This window comes from Cottoperca gobio, chromosome 6 (genome assembly GCF_900634415.1).
Source record: "Cottoperca gobio chromosome 6, fCotGob3.1, whole genome shotgun sequence".
Taxonomy (NCBI): Eukaryota; Metazoa; Chordata; class Actinopteri; order Perciformes; family Bovichtidae; genus Cottoperca; species Cottoperca gobio.
The window spans coordinates 20922621-20940928 of record NC_041360.1 but is presented as its reverse complement, the minus strand read 5'-3'; the positions used below and the strand labels follow the sequence as shown (position 1 = coordinate 20940928).

Below are 18308 nucleotides of genomic sequence, written 5' to 3'. Positions count from 1 at the left end.
TACCGAGAGGTGAATACAAAGTAAGCCAAAGAAATCTCTATCCCAACGCAACCTTTATTCTAATATGGTGTTAAATAAACTGAACTATAGTAACTTCACCTGTTCAAAATGCAATCTGATCTCTTTTGTGAACAGCAGCAGTACCTTGTTGTTAGGGAGAAAACTTTATTATCTCAGATTAATTTAAAGAAATCCTCGAAAGCAGATGAAACATATAAATTGTCTTGGTTATTTAAATTGATCTAATACATTTTAAGTCTCAATAATAATAGTGTAATTGACTTGTTTAGATGGTCATGTCTTGTTGTGTTGTGTCTTGATAATGTAGGCAAGCCGGGACAAGCAGTGTCACCTCATCAAGCTCCCAGGCAGCCTGAGCAGGAGCACATTCCTTCCTCCCCAGTGGACTTGTGTTGTTTAATTGGGTAAATTGTGGCTCTAATTTAGATTAGCCATTTCAGTACTGACTTTGATAATTAATTGTGTTTGCTGGCTTTGCTAAATCTGGCCTATAAAACGAGATGCTTAATGTTAGTGAAACTAACCTTGATTTGACTGAGAAAACACACTCTCAAAGAATTGTTAGAGTGCAGAAGCTTGTTACTGGAACAGTACTGTGCATTGTATAAGTCAACTATTGTAGTACACTTAACCTCTTTAGAAAAGTAGAAGTAGCCTACCATGTTTTCAAAATGTACGTTCGCAACTACATTTGTGTTTATGTTTAGCAGATATAATGGTTACCTTGTTCACCATCTTCAATTTAGCATGTTAGCATGCTAACATTTGCTAACTAGAGCTAAACATAAAGAACAGCTGATGATGATGATGTTAGTTTTGCAGGTATTTAGTCATAAACCAGAGTAAAAACAATTCTCACTTGAGTGAGATGCTAGATGGAAAGTTAAGGGATCTCCAAAGTTATTACAAATAATCCTGAGTGGAACATGAATGTGTTTAAAATAACCAATAGTTGTGAGGACACACAACAAAACATAGACTCTCAGAGAAAAGTCAGTGGGTTACACTGCTGGACCGTTCTGCAACCAGCAAACCTCACTGCCCCCGGCCAAGAAAGGATCTGGCACATAAACCTCGTAAAATGGTGAATTGTTATTTTTAGACAGTTTTTTTGTACAGAGAAAACAAACAAGATATACCGTGTTAATTAGTGAGCTTTACAGGAGATGGTGGGCAGATTTAGTTACAGAGCCTACGTAGACAGAGCCAGACTAGCTGATTCCTCCTGTTTCCAATCTTTGTGCTAAGCTAAGCTAACCGACTGCTAGCTGTAGCCTTATCAATCTTCTCATCCATCTCTGCCAAAAAGCAAATAATTGTATTTACCACAAACAGCGCTCTGTTCTTTGATGTGGGTCGAACTGTATCTAATCTCATAAATCTGTGGAAAATCTACTAGTCTGTAGAAGATGTGTTCATCCTTTTGCTGCCTCTCCTACTACATTTAAGACATTCCAGGATTTTGTGTCATAGGCCTACAATATTTCATTTCGTAAACAGCATCTCGTGAGACCCTTTATGGGGAGATATTCAGATTTTTGTTTGGAGGCTTTGTCAGTGTAACGGAAAACTTCTTTATTTTTTTTTTATCTTGACTCTCAGCCATGTAGTCAACATCATAAGACCACTGACTGAATGCAAGACTTATTTTCCCTGGTGGGGATTGATAATGCAATGCATCCTGTCTCCTAAACTCCATTCATATGACTCCCATCTCCTCAAACAGCAAACAATGGCGTGACTGAAGAAGAGGAGATTGAATTGAGATTTATTAGAGTCTTTTTAACTGACCTGACCTTACCCTCGTGGTTACTGGAGGCTTCTTCAGCTGCTAGCTATCTTTGATTGTTAAGAGCTCAAACAAGTGAGCCGTGTGTGAACACACACACACACACACACACACACACACACACACACACACACACACACACACACACACACACACACACACACACACACACACACACACACACACACGCACACACACACACACAGTTTGATATATTGATGTCCCTTAAATTTATTTCATTTTTCCCCCACCTTTATATAAAAAGAACAAAGCTCGCTATTGGCTGAGTCTCACCCCTCCCTCTGCCTCCTTTTCCCCGGTTTCCCGGGCAACCATGTCAGGGTGGAAGAAAAGAGCAAATCATGTGAGGGCATAGCATCTTTCTCTCCCCTCTCTCCCCTGTCTCTCATGATCTTTCCTTGTGTGTGTGTGTGTGTGTGTGTGTGTGTGTGTGTGTGTGTGTGTGTGTGTGTGTGTGTGTGTGTGTGTGTGTGTGTGCGAGTGCGTGTGTATAAAAGCCTCTCTCTCCATGCTTTCACTTCACTCTCAGCTCTCCATTGCTTTGCAGAGGGGATAGGCGCAACACTAAAGAGAGGGGACACGACCAAAGGAGATCCCTGTGTTACAGTGGGAGACATTTCTCTGACCTCCTTCCTCACTTTCTCCTCCCTCTCCCTAATGTAATTTGGGACTCCCTCTTTTCATCCTTCTTCTTCTCAAGCGTCTCCGCTTTGCTTGGACTGTGGCATCGATGCAAAATGGGTTGTGGCAATTCCTCAGCCACCAGCACGTCAGGAGGGGGTGAGTGTTTTTAAAGAATATGTGTGTGTGTGTGTGTGTTTGTGTCATGAGCGAGAGAGTTGTCAAAGTATCTGCACCAAGGGGAGAGGGTGTTTTGAATGTAAATGAAGTGTGTCGGGGGTTACACTCGCATATGTCTTCAGACGTGTCCATGTGTCTGTGTGTGGCTCTCAGTGTCTTGATTTCAATCAGAAATAAATAGACAGCCGTACATCATCATGTATGTTTGTCGGTCATAATGACTGTAGTGTGTGTGTGTGTGTGTGTGTGTACAGTGTTCTCCTAAAGCTATGGGTGGTGGGTCAATCATGAAGCATCCTAGCATTAGACAACAGAGTAGTAGCCTCCGAATGTACGGCTTTGATAACGGTTATGACCCTGATGCTGTAATTACAATGTTAACGTCTACATTCACACAAGAGCGAGCCCTTCATTGCTCATAGGTTTTCTTTATATGTGCATGTTTTTCTTTCTCTTGGTGTGTTTGCGCTGGTTTCCATGGATCTTGAGTATGAAAGACAAGCAGCTTTGGTGACATTCACTCGCCTTTCACCAAAGGGTAGCTTTCTTCCACAAAGCCTGGAGGACTTTATTGTGACTTGTCCTCAAATAACACAACTCTCTCAGTGGATTTATCCTCATACTATACCTGTTTTAAATTATACTGAACAAATCTCTGGGCACCACAGTCAAATTGAGGTAGCAATTAGATTGAAGTATCTGCAGGATTACCTCACCACCGATGGCCATTATAGCAGTATGGTGTGGGTTTGTGCTTGTGTAAATGTGTGTGCGTGTGCTTGCAGGTACCTAATTAGTGCTTGCCAGACATGTTAACAGAGCCACAGACAGCTACTGGGAAACACGCCCCAGTGTTGTCTTTTGCTTTACATTTGATCTACATTGAGGTTATAATGTCTGTAAAGATGACACTAGGTGTTTGTTGAGTGTGGCTTGTTTGTGGATAAAAAAGCAGCAGCTGTGATCATTTCTGTGCAGAAGGTCTTTTTTCTGTTCCTTCGTAGAGGTCAGCGTTCAGCATAATCTTTTAGGAACGTGTGACATCCTGTCACTTTGACTTATGGTTGCACCTATTTGTCCATGCCAGCTGATACCATGCCAGAGTCAAAGACACTGTTTCCTCCACACTCTTGTGTTCTGCAGGATTAAGATAGAAGCCCCCTACAGCTCCTACTTTATGTTATTTTAACCCAGATCAAGATGTAACTGTGTCACAACTCATTTGTGTTTTATGTTGAAGTGTTTATTTGGTAACAGTGTTTTTTTTTTACCCCGCCTGCTTATCATAAGCAGTAAATGACATTTAATAATGGCTTATAATGGGAGTATAAGCAGATAAGTGTCTATACTATAACTCCTCCTTTGGAGGGTGGTGTATGAACAGATTATGGATAACAATATAGATAATAAAGAAAACTGTTGTAATAATATTAAATACTGAATGTCTTCATAGGACAAGTTATAATTGTTGACTAATACTGCACATTATTAAGTACTTACTTCATTGTATCTATGTACGACAGCATTAAGAGGTGTTATAATCCATTTAAAACATTTGTATATATTGCTTATACAGTAAAAGTGTCCCCTGTAGTGCCTTGCTAGCTGAGTGGTTGTGTTGCATGTCACACCCCTCTTTCTCTCCCCCAGTCATCTGTCAAATAAAGGCAAATTAATCTAATTAAAAAAGGGTTACAAATACTAAATAGTAGGGTCAAAGTAAAATATTAGTATTCATTCTAAGTTCTTAACTTACACGCGATATGATATAAGTCGTACAAGAATGTTTCAACTTACCAAACTAAAATGACCGCCTCAGTGCACTCTATATCACATTGCTCATCCCTAGTCTGATGCACCCAGATGTGTACCCTTGGATATGAATGAGCTTTTGTCAGGCTACTGAATAGGCCCCTGTGTCATGTCAGCAGACTCAAACATTTACCGTGAAGAAAGCTCTCCATTCCTTTTACAAGGATGAAATTTGCTGACTTTCAGTGTAATGTAGATTTTCCACTTCTCTGCTGTTACATCTCATTGGTGTAGTGTTCTTTTTGAAGGTACATTTCTACACTAACACAATGGAAAATGGCGTTAAAACTGATTGAAGGGCAAAATTGAGGCTTTTGTTCCCCCCTCCCCCCCCCCCCCCCCGCTGTTTTCAATGTGGTACTGTACGTTCGAGCAGGATGATTATCCTCCAACATGAATGCATTATGATCTCATTTTGATTCAAATCATGTTTGGTGGACTGCCTGTGGTTCAGCAAAGAATGAGCTGTTGTTGGACCATAAAAGAGTCCAACAGCATTGGGATGAGCAGAACGGTGGTGATTTGTAATAAAAGGCATTCACACTGTATGCCTTACATTAGTTTTACAACACCTCCTCTGTTACCCTTCAGAGACAAGTTGGGAATTGTTTGTGTGAGTAGTATACTGAAAACCTTAAGCACTCAAATTGACTAGTGTAAAAGTGTTAATACCGCTAAAATATTAAACTGCGTTAAATATTTTAATGGTCATTTCATCAGTTTTGTGCTATTTGTATGTATTTTCTTTTCATGCAGTGGCATGTGGATTTGGTTTAGGGTATGCAAACATTAAATAGCAGATAAATAAGTAATAATGTTTGTATTTGAATTAAGTAAGAATATAAAATCTGCTCATTCTAAAGAAGGGCAATAGATATTCCTTTGGCAATCATCAGGATGCAAACATAAGTCTTTCCTGGTGTTTTGTAACCATAGTCTGCACATAAAGAAGAACACATGCCTTCAAACTGCTATGTCATTTCCAATTCTTCTTTTATTCTATAAAAATGACACATTTGGACCATACATGGTCTTCCTCGGGTCAAACAGGTCAATCCTTTACCTAAAGAAAAAGCCATGTGTGGTCGAAACTTTGCTAGGTACAACTTCATTATCAGACTGAGCTATGCATTATATATTATGTCTTAATGTATCTTAATATGCAACATAACTACATACATCATGGAAATGTAAGTAAAGTAGATTTGAATACTTTTATTAATGTATTATGTATAATCACAACTTCTAAGGAAGCTTGCTCAGCGTATTGAATGTATTGTTTGTAGTATTTTAGGTACATGAACAAACACAACATGCGATATGTAATGTTTTGTTGATTTACATTCAGTCCCTGTTTACTAAATCACAGCCAGCTGGGGGGTCCACACCTTCACTTTCGTCCCTCTGATTTCTGTGAAATGTTCTGAGTGAGCAGGAAGCTGTTGGATAAGTCGTGTTTCGAAGTGTGATGTATTATATATATATATAGTTGTAGTTGTTATTTGTCTTTGTTTATGCATAAGTCTGTATGGTTCATCTCCCATGGCTGTTGAATGATGGCCTTCACTAATCTTCATAATGAAGCAGGAATAAATCTTGTATTTCTATCTGTTTTCAGGGCCAGCAGACGTCTCAAAAGATGTGTAAGTACATCAGCCATTTTCTAACTTTTTAAAGTACTAGTGCGGTGCCCTCGAGAACGGGCCAGTTCTTCAGAACTACTTATCCAAACGACTTCTTATATTGATTATTATTATTATTTCAACTCTTTGGAGAAGTGCTTTCACAAGATTTAACTTTTTATCAGCAGAGTTTTCTGCAACCATGTGTATAATTCCCATCACACAGCAGACGTGAGCAGTATGTTGTACTGTATACTGAAGGTAGACAGTTAATACAAACTCAGAGGGGCACAGTATGCAAAGGAAATACATGAAAACATGTGTGCTATTGAATGACAAATGACATGCAATACAAATCTGATTTGGAAAATACTTACATGTGTGTGTGAGAGAGTGAGTGTGTGTTGTTTAGATACTGTGAAGGCTTCTAGTGATACATAGTTAGACGAATGCAGTAAACATTTTAATTTTTAGTCTCATCTCTGCTTAACAAAATACCAAAATACCAATAATGAAAAACACAGACCTCATCGGAAAACAAAAAGGGATTGACATTAAAAGAAATGCATACTTGACTATGAAACCAGGTCCTCACTGGGTTTCATGGTCAAGTCCATGAGTTTCTTCCAGCTTTAGAAAATTAAAACCCAACGTTTTTCAGTGGCGTGTCATGTGGAGGACAGGTTGTCCTCAACAGTTAGCGTCTATCAAAGATTTGGGAGGGGTAGCATTTCCAAAGCATTTCCTGGAATCAGTGTGTGAGTGCGTGTGTGTGTGTGTGTGTGTGTGTGTGTGTGTGTGTGTGTGTGTGTGTGTGTGTGTACAGTATATGTGTGCTCCTTGATAACCATCTGAGCAGCCAGCACAGGACCCATGAGAGCTGACAGCAGCACAACACTGACTCACTGAAGCTAATCACAGCTTCCTAGGACTTCCTTAGGCCATCATATCTCACACATACACACACACACACACACACACACACACACACACACACACACACACACACACACACACACACACACACACACACACACACACACAAGAGTTGACTGGTATGTGAAGATTAAGAGAACAATACATCCCCAAAAGGGAAATTGACGTCATTATTTTGCTTGCACTGCTGGAAATGTAACACACAACAAAGTGAAGTGATTTAAGAGGTGCAGCTTCGTGTCGGCCCTTAAAAAACAAACAAACAACAATAAAACCTCTAAAAACTGATGTCATGAGAAGTTGGATTATCAGTAGCCTCTTGTTCCTGACCTGAAAAAGATAATTGGCAATTCAGAACTCCCACATGGGAATTGGCGGAGTTCCCAAAAGATCCAATGCAGCATACATCAGTACCTACAGTGCAGTTCTCAAGGCTTCTCATCAGTGTGTATGCTTGTTGTTTGGTGAGTTTGCATGTTCTCTGTGCTCCTATAAGAGCTGACCTGACCTGTGCTTCTTCTCTCAATCAGGACAGAAGATCTCTCGGTAGACGATGAGAAAAGAAGGTATTTTGCTAGTTTCCTCCAAATTATTGCCTGCATTTCTTACTTACATTGTATGGTGCTGTTCAATGAACCACTGTTCCATTGTGTTATTTTACATATATGGAATATGAATATGCCTTTTTAATTCATTCCTAGTATTGTGCATGCTGGTTTACTTTCATACAGTTGACATACTGGGACACTTTAATAGAACAGAAGTTATGATTATTATTTATTTTAAATAATAATTTAATATAAATAAATAAAAATACATAAAAAAAAAAAAAAATAATAATAATAATAAAACAATAAAAAAAAAAAAAAAAAATAATAATAATAATAATAATAATAAAGCAGTCTGATGATCTACTTTGAAATTTGCAGTTTGGAAGGATAGAATGTAAAATGATTAAATCTCCACAATTTTAATTTGGAAACCCTTTTTTTTATTATCTGCATGTACCAAGCTTCTTAATGTAATTATGTAATGCATGTTGGTGTCTGTGTTAGCAAGACTTGTGTTGCTACAGTAGGTAGGGCCCTGTGCTTTGTCCAAAGCTAAACGCCAAAGCCTTCTCATTAAACAGACTGTATGACCACAACTCTTATTACTAATTATTTAATGTCAATTCCTGCAAAACTCAGAATTATCAATCACATGCATAGAAACAAAAGTGAAATGTGATTGTTTTTAAACAGATGTGGTATCTTCCAAGAACAGTTCTAAAAGGAGAAACTGTGTTGAATTGGGAACCACCACATCATAACTCAAGCCCTCTTGTGTTTGCTACATTCTTCTCCTCTCGTCTCAGGAACTATGGTGGCGTATATGTAGGTCTACCAGCAGACATGACCACTGTGGCTGCCAGTCAGTCCAAGTCCATATGTAAAGGTAAACTTCTGTACCATTCATTTCATATTCTGGAGAATTGATGAGCATCTTGTAGTGAACCACAGGCCTGCAGTATGTCTCGTATATTTGACTTTTATTTTTTACTGAATCTTAATGACAACCTTACTGTTCCTTTTAGGATTAATCTCAAGTGTTACATGTTACAGATATTCACAACAGCCTTATTCTATCTCTCATTATCAGAGTTACATAACCAATATAAAAAGCGGCATTTCATTTTGTAAGAAGAAGAAGAAGAAGAAGAAGGAGAAGACATACTTAATTAATCCCTCGAGGGGAAATTACAATTTTCACTGTTTTTTTTTTTTTTACACATTACAAACATAAGCCAGTGATCAGTGATACAAAATAAATAAAGCTGCTTGCAGTGCTGAAGGCTTTCCTCTTCCTCTTATGGCTCGGTCCTCTCACGTTTGTCCTTGTGCTCATCGAGGTTAAACATGATAATGAATTGATTCGCATCCTCTGGCACAACAAGTGCCAGCTTATTTTTCACCGAGGTCTCCCTGTTCAAACTGCTGGCTGGAGAGCGTGGGTGTTTTTTGAGCGCAGTATTGACATTAAGAACAAGAAATTTGCAAAATAATTTTCCTGTAAATATCTGGGCACTAATTCTGCACTCCCCCCCCCCCCCCCTCCCCTCTTGCAGACTAGCAGCTCCCGAAGACAACACAACACAGGTACACAGCTCTCAACACCACCTGCTCTTCTGTATTTTGTCCCATAAAGTGAAGCTTGTACAAAGACTCAGAGATTCATCCACCTAGATAGACTCTCACATTACAAGCAGAGAGCATGTAAGTGCTCCTATTCTGGTTCATCACACACTGAGTGAAGTCTCAGGCTTTAACACCGTCATTAGGCGAGGATGTGGACCGCTTGCCCGGGATCTGAGGACGCTGCCTCGTGGAGTCATGGGGGGCACAGTGACGCAGGGATACACAGATGAGGTCTGCGTACGGCATCCATCATCACCCTTCACTTTGCAAAAAGAAGATGGGCATCGGAGCAGACAAGCACCCACTCTGGGACTGGCTGTGGGCGGAGGCTACAGGCATTGTGACAGCCGTCTTTGCTTCTCGGTCGCAGCACTGGAACGTTCTCTTTCTTTCTCAGGAGGAGACAGGGGACCCAGCCAACTAACTAACTGTCTGGGACACACACACACACACATAGCCCTCTGCAATAATAATCACTTCTCAGTTACCTCTCTAAGAAGCCATCAATGATTCATTGTGTGGCCAAGACAGAGAGTTAGATACACATTCATGTTACTGCATCACAGAACATCAAAGAGAATAGCATTGATTTCAATCAGGGACCTGCTGCAACACAAAAGTCTTAGAACAATAAGTTACATCGAGAGTGTTTTAATTGACGTCCCCAAATGTCCTGTGTGCGTCAACCAGGTCGCACCTGGTGTGATCACTTAACTTGTGTCCCAGACTTATCATACAACGTTAGCATATGACTCACGATAATTAGGGGATCTCTCTCTCTCTCTCTCTCTCTCTCTCTCTCTCTCTGTCTGTCTCTCTCTCTTGGCATGAATGTCAAGTGAGCAAAATTGCCAAAGCGTCGAGGATAATACAATTCAATAGTGAAATGAGCAAAAAAAATACAATTCAATAAGTAAATTAAAATAGATAAAAAACATGTGTTTTGCATTTGTTTGCTTTTGTAAATGGTCTGCATTTATAGAGCACCTTTCCAATCTTTCCCACCACTCAAAGCGCTTTACAACACATAGCAGCATTCACACAGAGGCAGAGGCTACCATACAAGGTGCCACAGAGTGATAAACATTCACACACGCACACACACACACACACACACGCACACACACACACACACACACACACACACCGTTGGCCATGCCTTCGGGAGCAATTTGGGGTTCAGTAGCTTACCCAAGAACACTTTGACATGTTGACCGCAGGGGCCGGGAACAGAGTGCTTTGACATTTAGGATGAGCAGGATGGTGGACGACCGGCCTACCTCCTGAGCTACAGCCGCCCCTGTGTGTGTGTGTTTGCATGTATCATAAGTCTACTGAGAAGAAGTAATTGATCTCTCTCTCTCTCTCTCTCTCTCTCTCTCTCTCTCTCTCTCTCTCTCTCTCTCTCTCTCTCTCTCTCTATTTATTACAATCTATTTTATACATTATGTATCACACTTTATTGTCAATGTTGTGCGTCTGTCTGTAATCCTTGAAGGATAAAGCTGCTGCTGTACTGTATTTTTTCTTATTGTCAGCAAATACCATGCAAAGACTAAAACCGATCATTTGTGCGGCCTTCGGCAGCTGATGGAGTTGTTTGGTTGTCATGGAGATACAGTAAGTATGAAATTGTAATAGCAGGTAGTTTGTAATAATAATAATGTACCTTCGAGCTCTACAATGTTTTATTCCATCTCATCCCAAAAACATTTTTAACAGGCTCAGTCATTTCCTAAAACACCTGGGAACTGCAGTTTTTAGCAAAGGTTACTTAAACAGGAGGGAACTGTTCTTTTTTCGAGACTATTTTCAGCGGCAGAATGATACAAATGTGGTGCTTTAGTGAGTATTTACAGCAACAGGACAGTGTATGTGGGACTAACAATACTCTACAATGCCTATGTTCATCATAATGAAGGAACATCTCACACAGTACAAGGTTGGGACTCAACAACAATGGAGGGATATGGTAGAGAGCAATCAGGCTTTGGGTATTTCATGACTGTATATGTTTTAGTAGGATCAATTCATCGTTGTTGTTTTTTTTCTTCATGGAATTTGTTGACAATAAAAAGATATATATAGAATATCACCAGCACAATGTCTGCATAAATAACACATTACAGCTGGGCGGGCATTAAGGGCCAAGGTCATTTGTCAGCCAGGCTCTTGACATCTCTCCCCTCTAATGAATGTACAGCATCCTCCACTCACCAGGACCCGAGACGAGGGTGGAAATAGGCCAACTTGAAACACTTGAGATTCAAGAGATGTTCTTTCCGCGTTACACAAAATGCTTTATACGCCTGTGTGTGTGTGTGTGTAGCCTCGACTGGCATAAAAATAGAGACCTATTTCACCATGCCTGAACACAAGCTTACCGTTTACTGTCCGTGCCCGTTTTCTTTAGAACGACGCCCACTAGCTGCCGAGCTGTGTCGCCGGTTACCAGTCACATTGCTACCAAGGGATTTCATGTGGTGTCTTTTAATTGCAAGCCATTCGTCAGCTCACATTGTTGCAGCGTTTACACTGTTCACCTGTGGCAGAGGCAGAATATACCGAAAATACAAAGAGCTGCTTCATGAGTAGTTTACAGCATATATTATAAAGAGCTGCAGTGTGCCTACAACACCACAGCGAACAATTTCATTTAGAACCAAGTCTGAGACATAATATGTGTGTTGTCCCTTTTCATCGATGTCTACATTTAGTCCCTGCTGCTGCTTCAGTTTCCCTTCGTCAGGGAGGCCTTTGGGCTTTTACAGCGTGCCGTGCTGCCTGTCTCTCCCTCTTTTATCAGCCCCTCTTTGCCCTTTATGATTGTTCCTTGTGTATATGATGGATGTCTTTGCCTTTGCCCTATTTTATTAATCTAACAGTGACAAGGGGGGGAAGAATGTGGATGAATAACACAGTCGCAAGTGAAGCCCACATTAAAAATGCCGATGTGGCCCATCATGTGGAGAGTTGTAAAAAGCTGTGCAACACAGCATGTTGTTTGAATGTTGTAGAGGTCGGGTGTGCTTAGAGAAGTAACATACGTTGTGAAGAAGTATTATAACTTGTGTTTCTTTGCTTTCTTACCGAGAGTTTGTTGAGAAGATCGATACCGCTTTCAGACATGACAGTGGTATCTTCTTATCTAACTCTCAGCGACAAAGCAAATATTTCCCCAAAATGTCAAACTAGTCTGTTTTAATAAGATCCTTCAGGTGTTGTAGCATATTAACGCTGAACATTACAGAACCACCTTGAGGTCAAAGCAGCTGTGAATTGTTTTAATTATTTATATTCTTATTCACACACTGGAAAAGGAGTGGGCATTTAAAACCCACCAATGTCTCTTTGTGCTGTTGATGGCTGTTGATGGTGATGTAATAATTAAAGAGGTAATTGGGTTTATTCTGTGGAGCTCATATTTTAAAGGCTATTTTCAATCTCTCACATGTTTCTGTGTGTCTTTCATTCACGCTGTACTATACACATCATCGTGCACAAATGACCTGCTCCTCCTTTCCAAACACACAGTCGAATCACCTAAGTCATCAATGATGCTGACACAAGAAACAAACAACTCATCCATGATCATCTGATTCAGTTATTTATGATTAAAGACTTTTATATTGTGACTGCTGTGGTTATTGATCGCGGTCCTTGTTGAAATGTATCTGCCTTCTGCGATCAATAAGCCTGAGCCTTGAGAGATTACATGTGTTCTCAGTGAGTCTCATAGACAGACTGCCTGACAAAACCAAGTGTGGATTGCAGAGGAGAACATTTGTCATTATTGAACTGAGGTCCTTTGTCCGCCTGAAAACAAGATCAATCACGGCTCCATCTCGGTAATTGACTGGGTTGGGAGTGCATGGAGGAGACGGAAGGAGGAGCAGGAGGTGGTGGGGAGATGTTGACTCCGTCCTGTCTCTCATCGCACAGCAGGATATAGAAGCCCCTCCAGTGATCCCACATTATATTTAGTAATTGGTGCAGTAGCTAAGCACTGAAAAGCTGCTCATGTCATACTGAGCAAGATAAATCAGACCTTCCCTAATGAGTCATTAAGGGACAGAGAGCTGTAGAGACTTATATCACTACAACCTAATGTAAATGCACAAGTAGTATCATTACAAAAAACTGGATGGTAGTCCTACGTTACTCTGTATGAGCTGTTTTGTTATCTCACATTTGAAGGATTATTTCATCAAAATTGCAAAAAGACATTTTCTAATTGACTTCTAGTGGTTTTGTATGTAAGGTTGGTTAACATGCACCTTTGTATAAACTGTAAAGACTTGTCCTCTCTTTCTCTAATCACAATCAACTCATTTAATTGCCTAATCCTAAACACACCTAAACCCCAATTTATTCGTCATAAACAGAACCTTTCCCTAATCTTAACCACAGCGCAGTTGCAATGCTCAGATGTTGCTGTGGCATTGGCAATCGATGAAAAAAACCCAAACGAAAATACTTAATTGCTCATAATCCAGGATTTGTTCATCTCCACGGACTGTAAAGAACGCACATATTGTATGTATGTATATATTAATACACATAAAACCTTTTTTTAAAGTATGACATTAAAGCACTTTATTTCACTCAGTGAAGTGACAACAGGAAATGCAGTTTTGATGGTTAAATGATGCTCATTCTAACGCAGAAAGTGTGAATCATTCTATTGTTACGGCGATATCTCACTCAACAGCGTGTTAAGTCAATGCAAACTAAAGTTTCCACAACATGGCACTCATAGACGGATAACAATCTGTCCGTACGTGAAGTATGAGAGCTACGTGATTGCGAACATGTCCTTAATCAGATCATCTGAGCATCTGGCCCTCCACAACATCACAGCTGCTCTTTCTCCAACATTTCAGTCAACAGTTTGCCACTGATCTGCTCCTGTCTGATGTTGTCTCTGCTTCACCTACAACCTAGTTCACTTATCAACATGGAAGTTTTCTTTTTTCTTCTAGGTTGATCTACTAAACAGTTTCAAAACACATTTCTCTTTACATTTCTCATGCGGTCAAGGAGCATAAAGCAAAAGGAAAAAGAGAAATGTATCATGTATTTAATGTGGTAGAAAACAGTCCTGCTTGGAGCATTAGAGAAAAAATGACCTACGCAATATCTGCATAAAACTAAACTCCTCTCATAGAATTGTAGCTGTAACTTAAACTCACCAGTAGATGTCACTGCAGCACAACTCAAGCTTCAACTCTGCAGCCAGCAAGAAAGATTCAGGACACCCAAACATGTTTGGTTGATATCTACATTCCCTCTGTGTTATCCATGAAAAGTGAGAAGCATGTCCTTCTCCTGCACCCATGGCCTCTGCAGCTGCTTTAAGGGTACACACACACACACACACACACACGCACACACGCACACACACACACACACACACACACACACACACACACACACACACACACACACACACACACACACACACATAAAGTGGTGAAAGCCACGCCAACAATTCACAATCTCCTCCAGTTGACTTGTGAAGCCAGAGGGTTGCACTAATCTTTGGCGCCAGAGTCACTAATCTAGCCCAATAACTGTAACAGGGTGCTAATCACTGTTTTGGTGGAAAAAACCTTGCCATATTTTCCATAGGCAATCAGGATGCTTAGAGGCCCACGTGTGCGTATACTCTGATGAGTTTACAGCTGATGTCAGGCTCAATCACCGACATTGCTTTATGGTTTTCACAATAATGAGGCTGAAACGTGAAAAAGAAACGTGTTTTGCGTGCCCACTATTCCTTATAGTATATAATGACTTATCTGGCCTTTGAGCCTTGTACTGAATGCAAACGGGAAAAGAAAGGCTTTGCTGCCAAGTGAATTTACAAAAATATTTACAGAAATACCAACCCCTGACTTCAATAATTTGTATTTCAAACCTTACGTTCTCATCTAATATTCCAAATTGGCTCGGAGAGAAGAAGACATAAAAACCTCTCTACTTCACGGGTGATTCAATTCGCCATATTATTTTGCTACATACAGGGCTGTAGCTCACATTGATTTATTAATATACTGGTACGTTTATTTTCTTGGAATTTGGGGGGGGTTTGAAACATAAGAAAGTTGACAGTCTACATTGGGTAACATATGCTAGGTTGTTTCAAGTATTTACCTTCAACCTTTTGAACATCCCATCCAGACATTGTGATTTATGACATATAAAAATACTTAATATTAAGCCTGATGTGTTTTTTTCTACAAAATTGTTTTAACCAACTCGTTAAAAATCCTTAAAATAACATCTATTCCTTCTCCTTCATTGAAAGAAATCCAGAATCCATTAATATGGAGATAGGGTTCATTATTATCAGTGCCGGTCAAAACATCCAAGGACAGTAATAATCATCATAACACATTTTTGAGTAGACAAGACTTCAAACAGGACATTTCTAGGTCAACAAATGTGCAGAGAGCAATTAGATCTTCATGTTGGGAAATAAAATACACAGACAATGTGATTGAGCAGTTACCGTAATGGATAAAATATTAAAGAATCCCTGTCAACAGGCCTTGGGTTTTGTTAAATATAAAGAGTTCTGTTTCTCTCCCTGTGGATATCTCAATAATTCCTCCCATACATCATTGACAGACATGTTAAATTAACGTGACTGATGAGGTTAATAAATATCAAACATTCTTCCCTTAAGCAATCTTGCAGTGATGTAAGAGTTGCTGATCCTTCTGCCCTGAATCCATGGCCTGTGCCGTCCAGACATCACAGACCGTGGCGAATGAACAGTACAGCGCTGCTTGTGTTCTCAAAGCATCTCAGACTGAATGTCAAGGCATCCCTCCTCAGCAGACTCTCCACTGTCACTCATATTACAGTCCTAGGGCTTGAAAGACTCGCAGGACACACGATACAGTCGTCCCATTGAACGGAATTTGACGTGTGATGCCAGGTCAGTTAGTTCAATAAATTCTTCCAGTCTCTGCGCTGGGGCCTGCCACTTTGCCCGGACCAAAATGTGGCACCCCTAGACCCAGAGAAGGGTAGGGGGGGGGGGGGGGGGAGTTGAGGTGGAGGGGGTGGGCCTGTCGATTGTGGCGGCTCCGCTTTACTCTTGGCTTCACTGTGCATGTGCTTCCAATTACAGACAAAGGAGAGGCGGTCCTGTGCAGCATGTGGTTCCATTTAGAGCAGGTGAAACAATGTAGGAAAATAGATCCGTCATCCGTCGCATTCCAGAGGCCAGCGAGAAAGAGCGCTAAATCATAGCAAAGCTAATCCTGAGAGGAACGGGTGGGGTTCAGGCAGTTGAGGGTCCTGGCGGCATCTTCAACAGGGGCCTGATGTGCTGTGCTTCAAAGGATTACAAGGACCTGATAGAAACATCCCCCTTCATTTTAGATTTCTATTGATTTTTAGCTATGCAAGCAATGTGGCTCAATGGATGGCAGTGCCTTTCAGTCAGTCAACCACTTTGGTCCCGACTGAAATATCTCAACAACTATATAATGGATTGGCATTACAAATCGTACAGACATTCTTGGTCCCAAAAGGAAGAATCGTTCAGACTTTGGTGATCCTCTGACTTTCCTCTGCTGCCACTAGCAGCTTGACATCTGCAGTTTTTAATTAAATGCCTCAACAAATATTGGAGGGATTAATATCTACAAATATCTACCAAACTAATGAGCATCTTCCTCGACTTTGTATTTAGTGCTAATTACCTAATGTTAGCAATCTATCACACATAGGCTACTAAGATGGTGAACATGATAAACATTATACCTTCTAAACATCCCCATGTTAGCATGCGATGTTAGCATTTAGCTCAAACGCTAGCATGTCTGTAGACTTTTAATGTTGTTCGTATTTGGCCCTGAACATGGATCCCACTGGCTCTTCTCTTTTTGACCTCTGGTCTCTCAGTGGCCCAGGTGTTCCTGCTTTAAACACCTGAGGAAATATTTAATATGATTTGAGGCCAGACAAGGCTGTGGAGCCAGCGTTGTGTAGCAGAAAAGGAATGTTATTGACTTCTCTGTGCGCAGTATGCAAGAGCAGGTAAGCAGCTGATTTTATCAGACCGCTATCCCAACCCTCCATCTGTCCTTCACGTGAGCTCTCTGCTGGGGCCTGGAAGCCTCTTTCCATCATGTGGTTATAGTCAGTCCATGCTGCCACTCTACTCCATTGGAAAGAATGTAGGTTAATATAGCAAGCGGGATCTAGACATCTCGCTCTCATTTGGCTTTTAATAGCCTATAGGAGCAAAGGCATAGCGTGTGCTCCAAGCTGTAAATCAGAGGATGTTTGGCATCCCGCTACTTTACAGCAGGGGGCTGTAGGCCTCAGTTAGGCCATGGACCAGCAGCACCCAGTAAAGCTCTCACATGCAGAATGAAAGGGAGGAGAGATGAAAGAAAAGGAGACATATTTTTAGCTTGGGTAGAAGCCCAGTGAGTGTCAACTGGACTTGGGGCTAACAAGGACGTATTTGGGTGATTACTTCAGAGCTCGCATTGGTTTCACAGGAATACCTTTTTCTCTGTGCTTCTGCCAGTACCCATATTATGGGAAATAATAAAAAGGTATAGATTCCAGGGTGGAGTTAGGAGAACCACGCCAAAACCAATTCAATGATTTTCCATCATTTGCACGATCACCTCCGTCTCCATCTCACACTCTTAGACTCCATAGTCTGGTTTAGGTTTTCATGTGTTAAAAACACAAATTAAATTTGACGTTAATTTCTTCCTAAGTCCATTTTAGGCTAATGTCGAGGAGGAAGTGCAGATTCCTTATTTGTTTTTTCTGTAACCCAGAATCTCGCAATTTAGTTTAAATCCATTTCAGGATTGGTCAAAGGTTAAAAATAGAAACTGTATTATAGTTTATGTTCTGAAATGTGTTTTTATAAAAGGTCATGAATTGCAGTGCAGGTTGATTGCTGATTGTAGTTAATGTCAGGAAACAGAAGATTGCAGTCCATTAGCTTTATGTCCCGGGACGATTACACCAACTCTTATTCAGCTCAGTCCTGTTACTTCTCTCTCTTACTTACACACTCTCTGTTAAAGGGTTACTTCAGCCTCCGGTGGTATAGCCATGTGGATAGTTTTATTTTTGTGCGGTGAG

At 40.5% G+C, this 18308-nt stretch overlaps 1 protein-coding gene across 2 annotated transcripts; it reads left to right on the top strand.

Annotated features, from left to right (window-relative positions):
- The first annotated feature begins 2279 nt into the window (after positions 1 to 2279).
- On the top strand, positions 2280 to 12814 carry c25h12orf75 (chromosome 25 C12orf75 homolog). Of its 2 annotated transcripts, XM_029433630.1 has the most exons (6): positions 2280 to 2611; positions 6063 to 6087; positions 7533 to 7568; positions 8360 to 8439; positions 9110 to 9140; positions 9323 to 12814. In XM_029433630.1, the coding sequence occupies exons 1-5, from the start codon at positions 2569 to 2571 to the stop codon at positions 9112 to 9114; spliced, it is 189 nt and encodes a 62-aa protein (XP_029289490.1). In that variant the 5' UTR covers positions 2280 to 2568; the 3' UTR covers positions 9115 to 9140; positions 9323 to 12814. The 2 variants fall into 2 exon arrangements, with proteins under 2 accessions (XP_029289490.1, XP_029289488.1); XM_029433628.1 differs by having other exon boundaries at positions 9110 to 12814.
- Positions 12815 to 18308: the final 5494 nt, after the last annotated feature.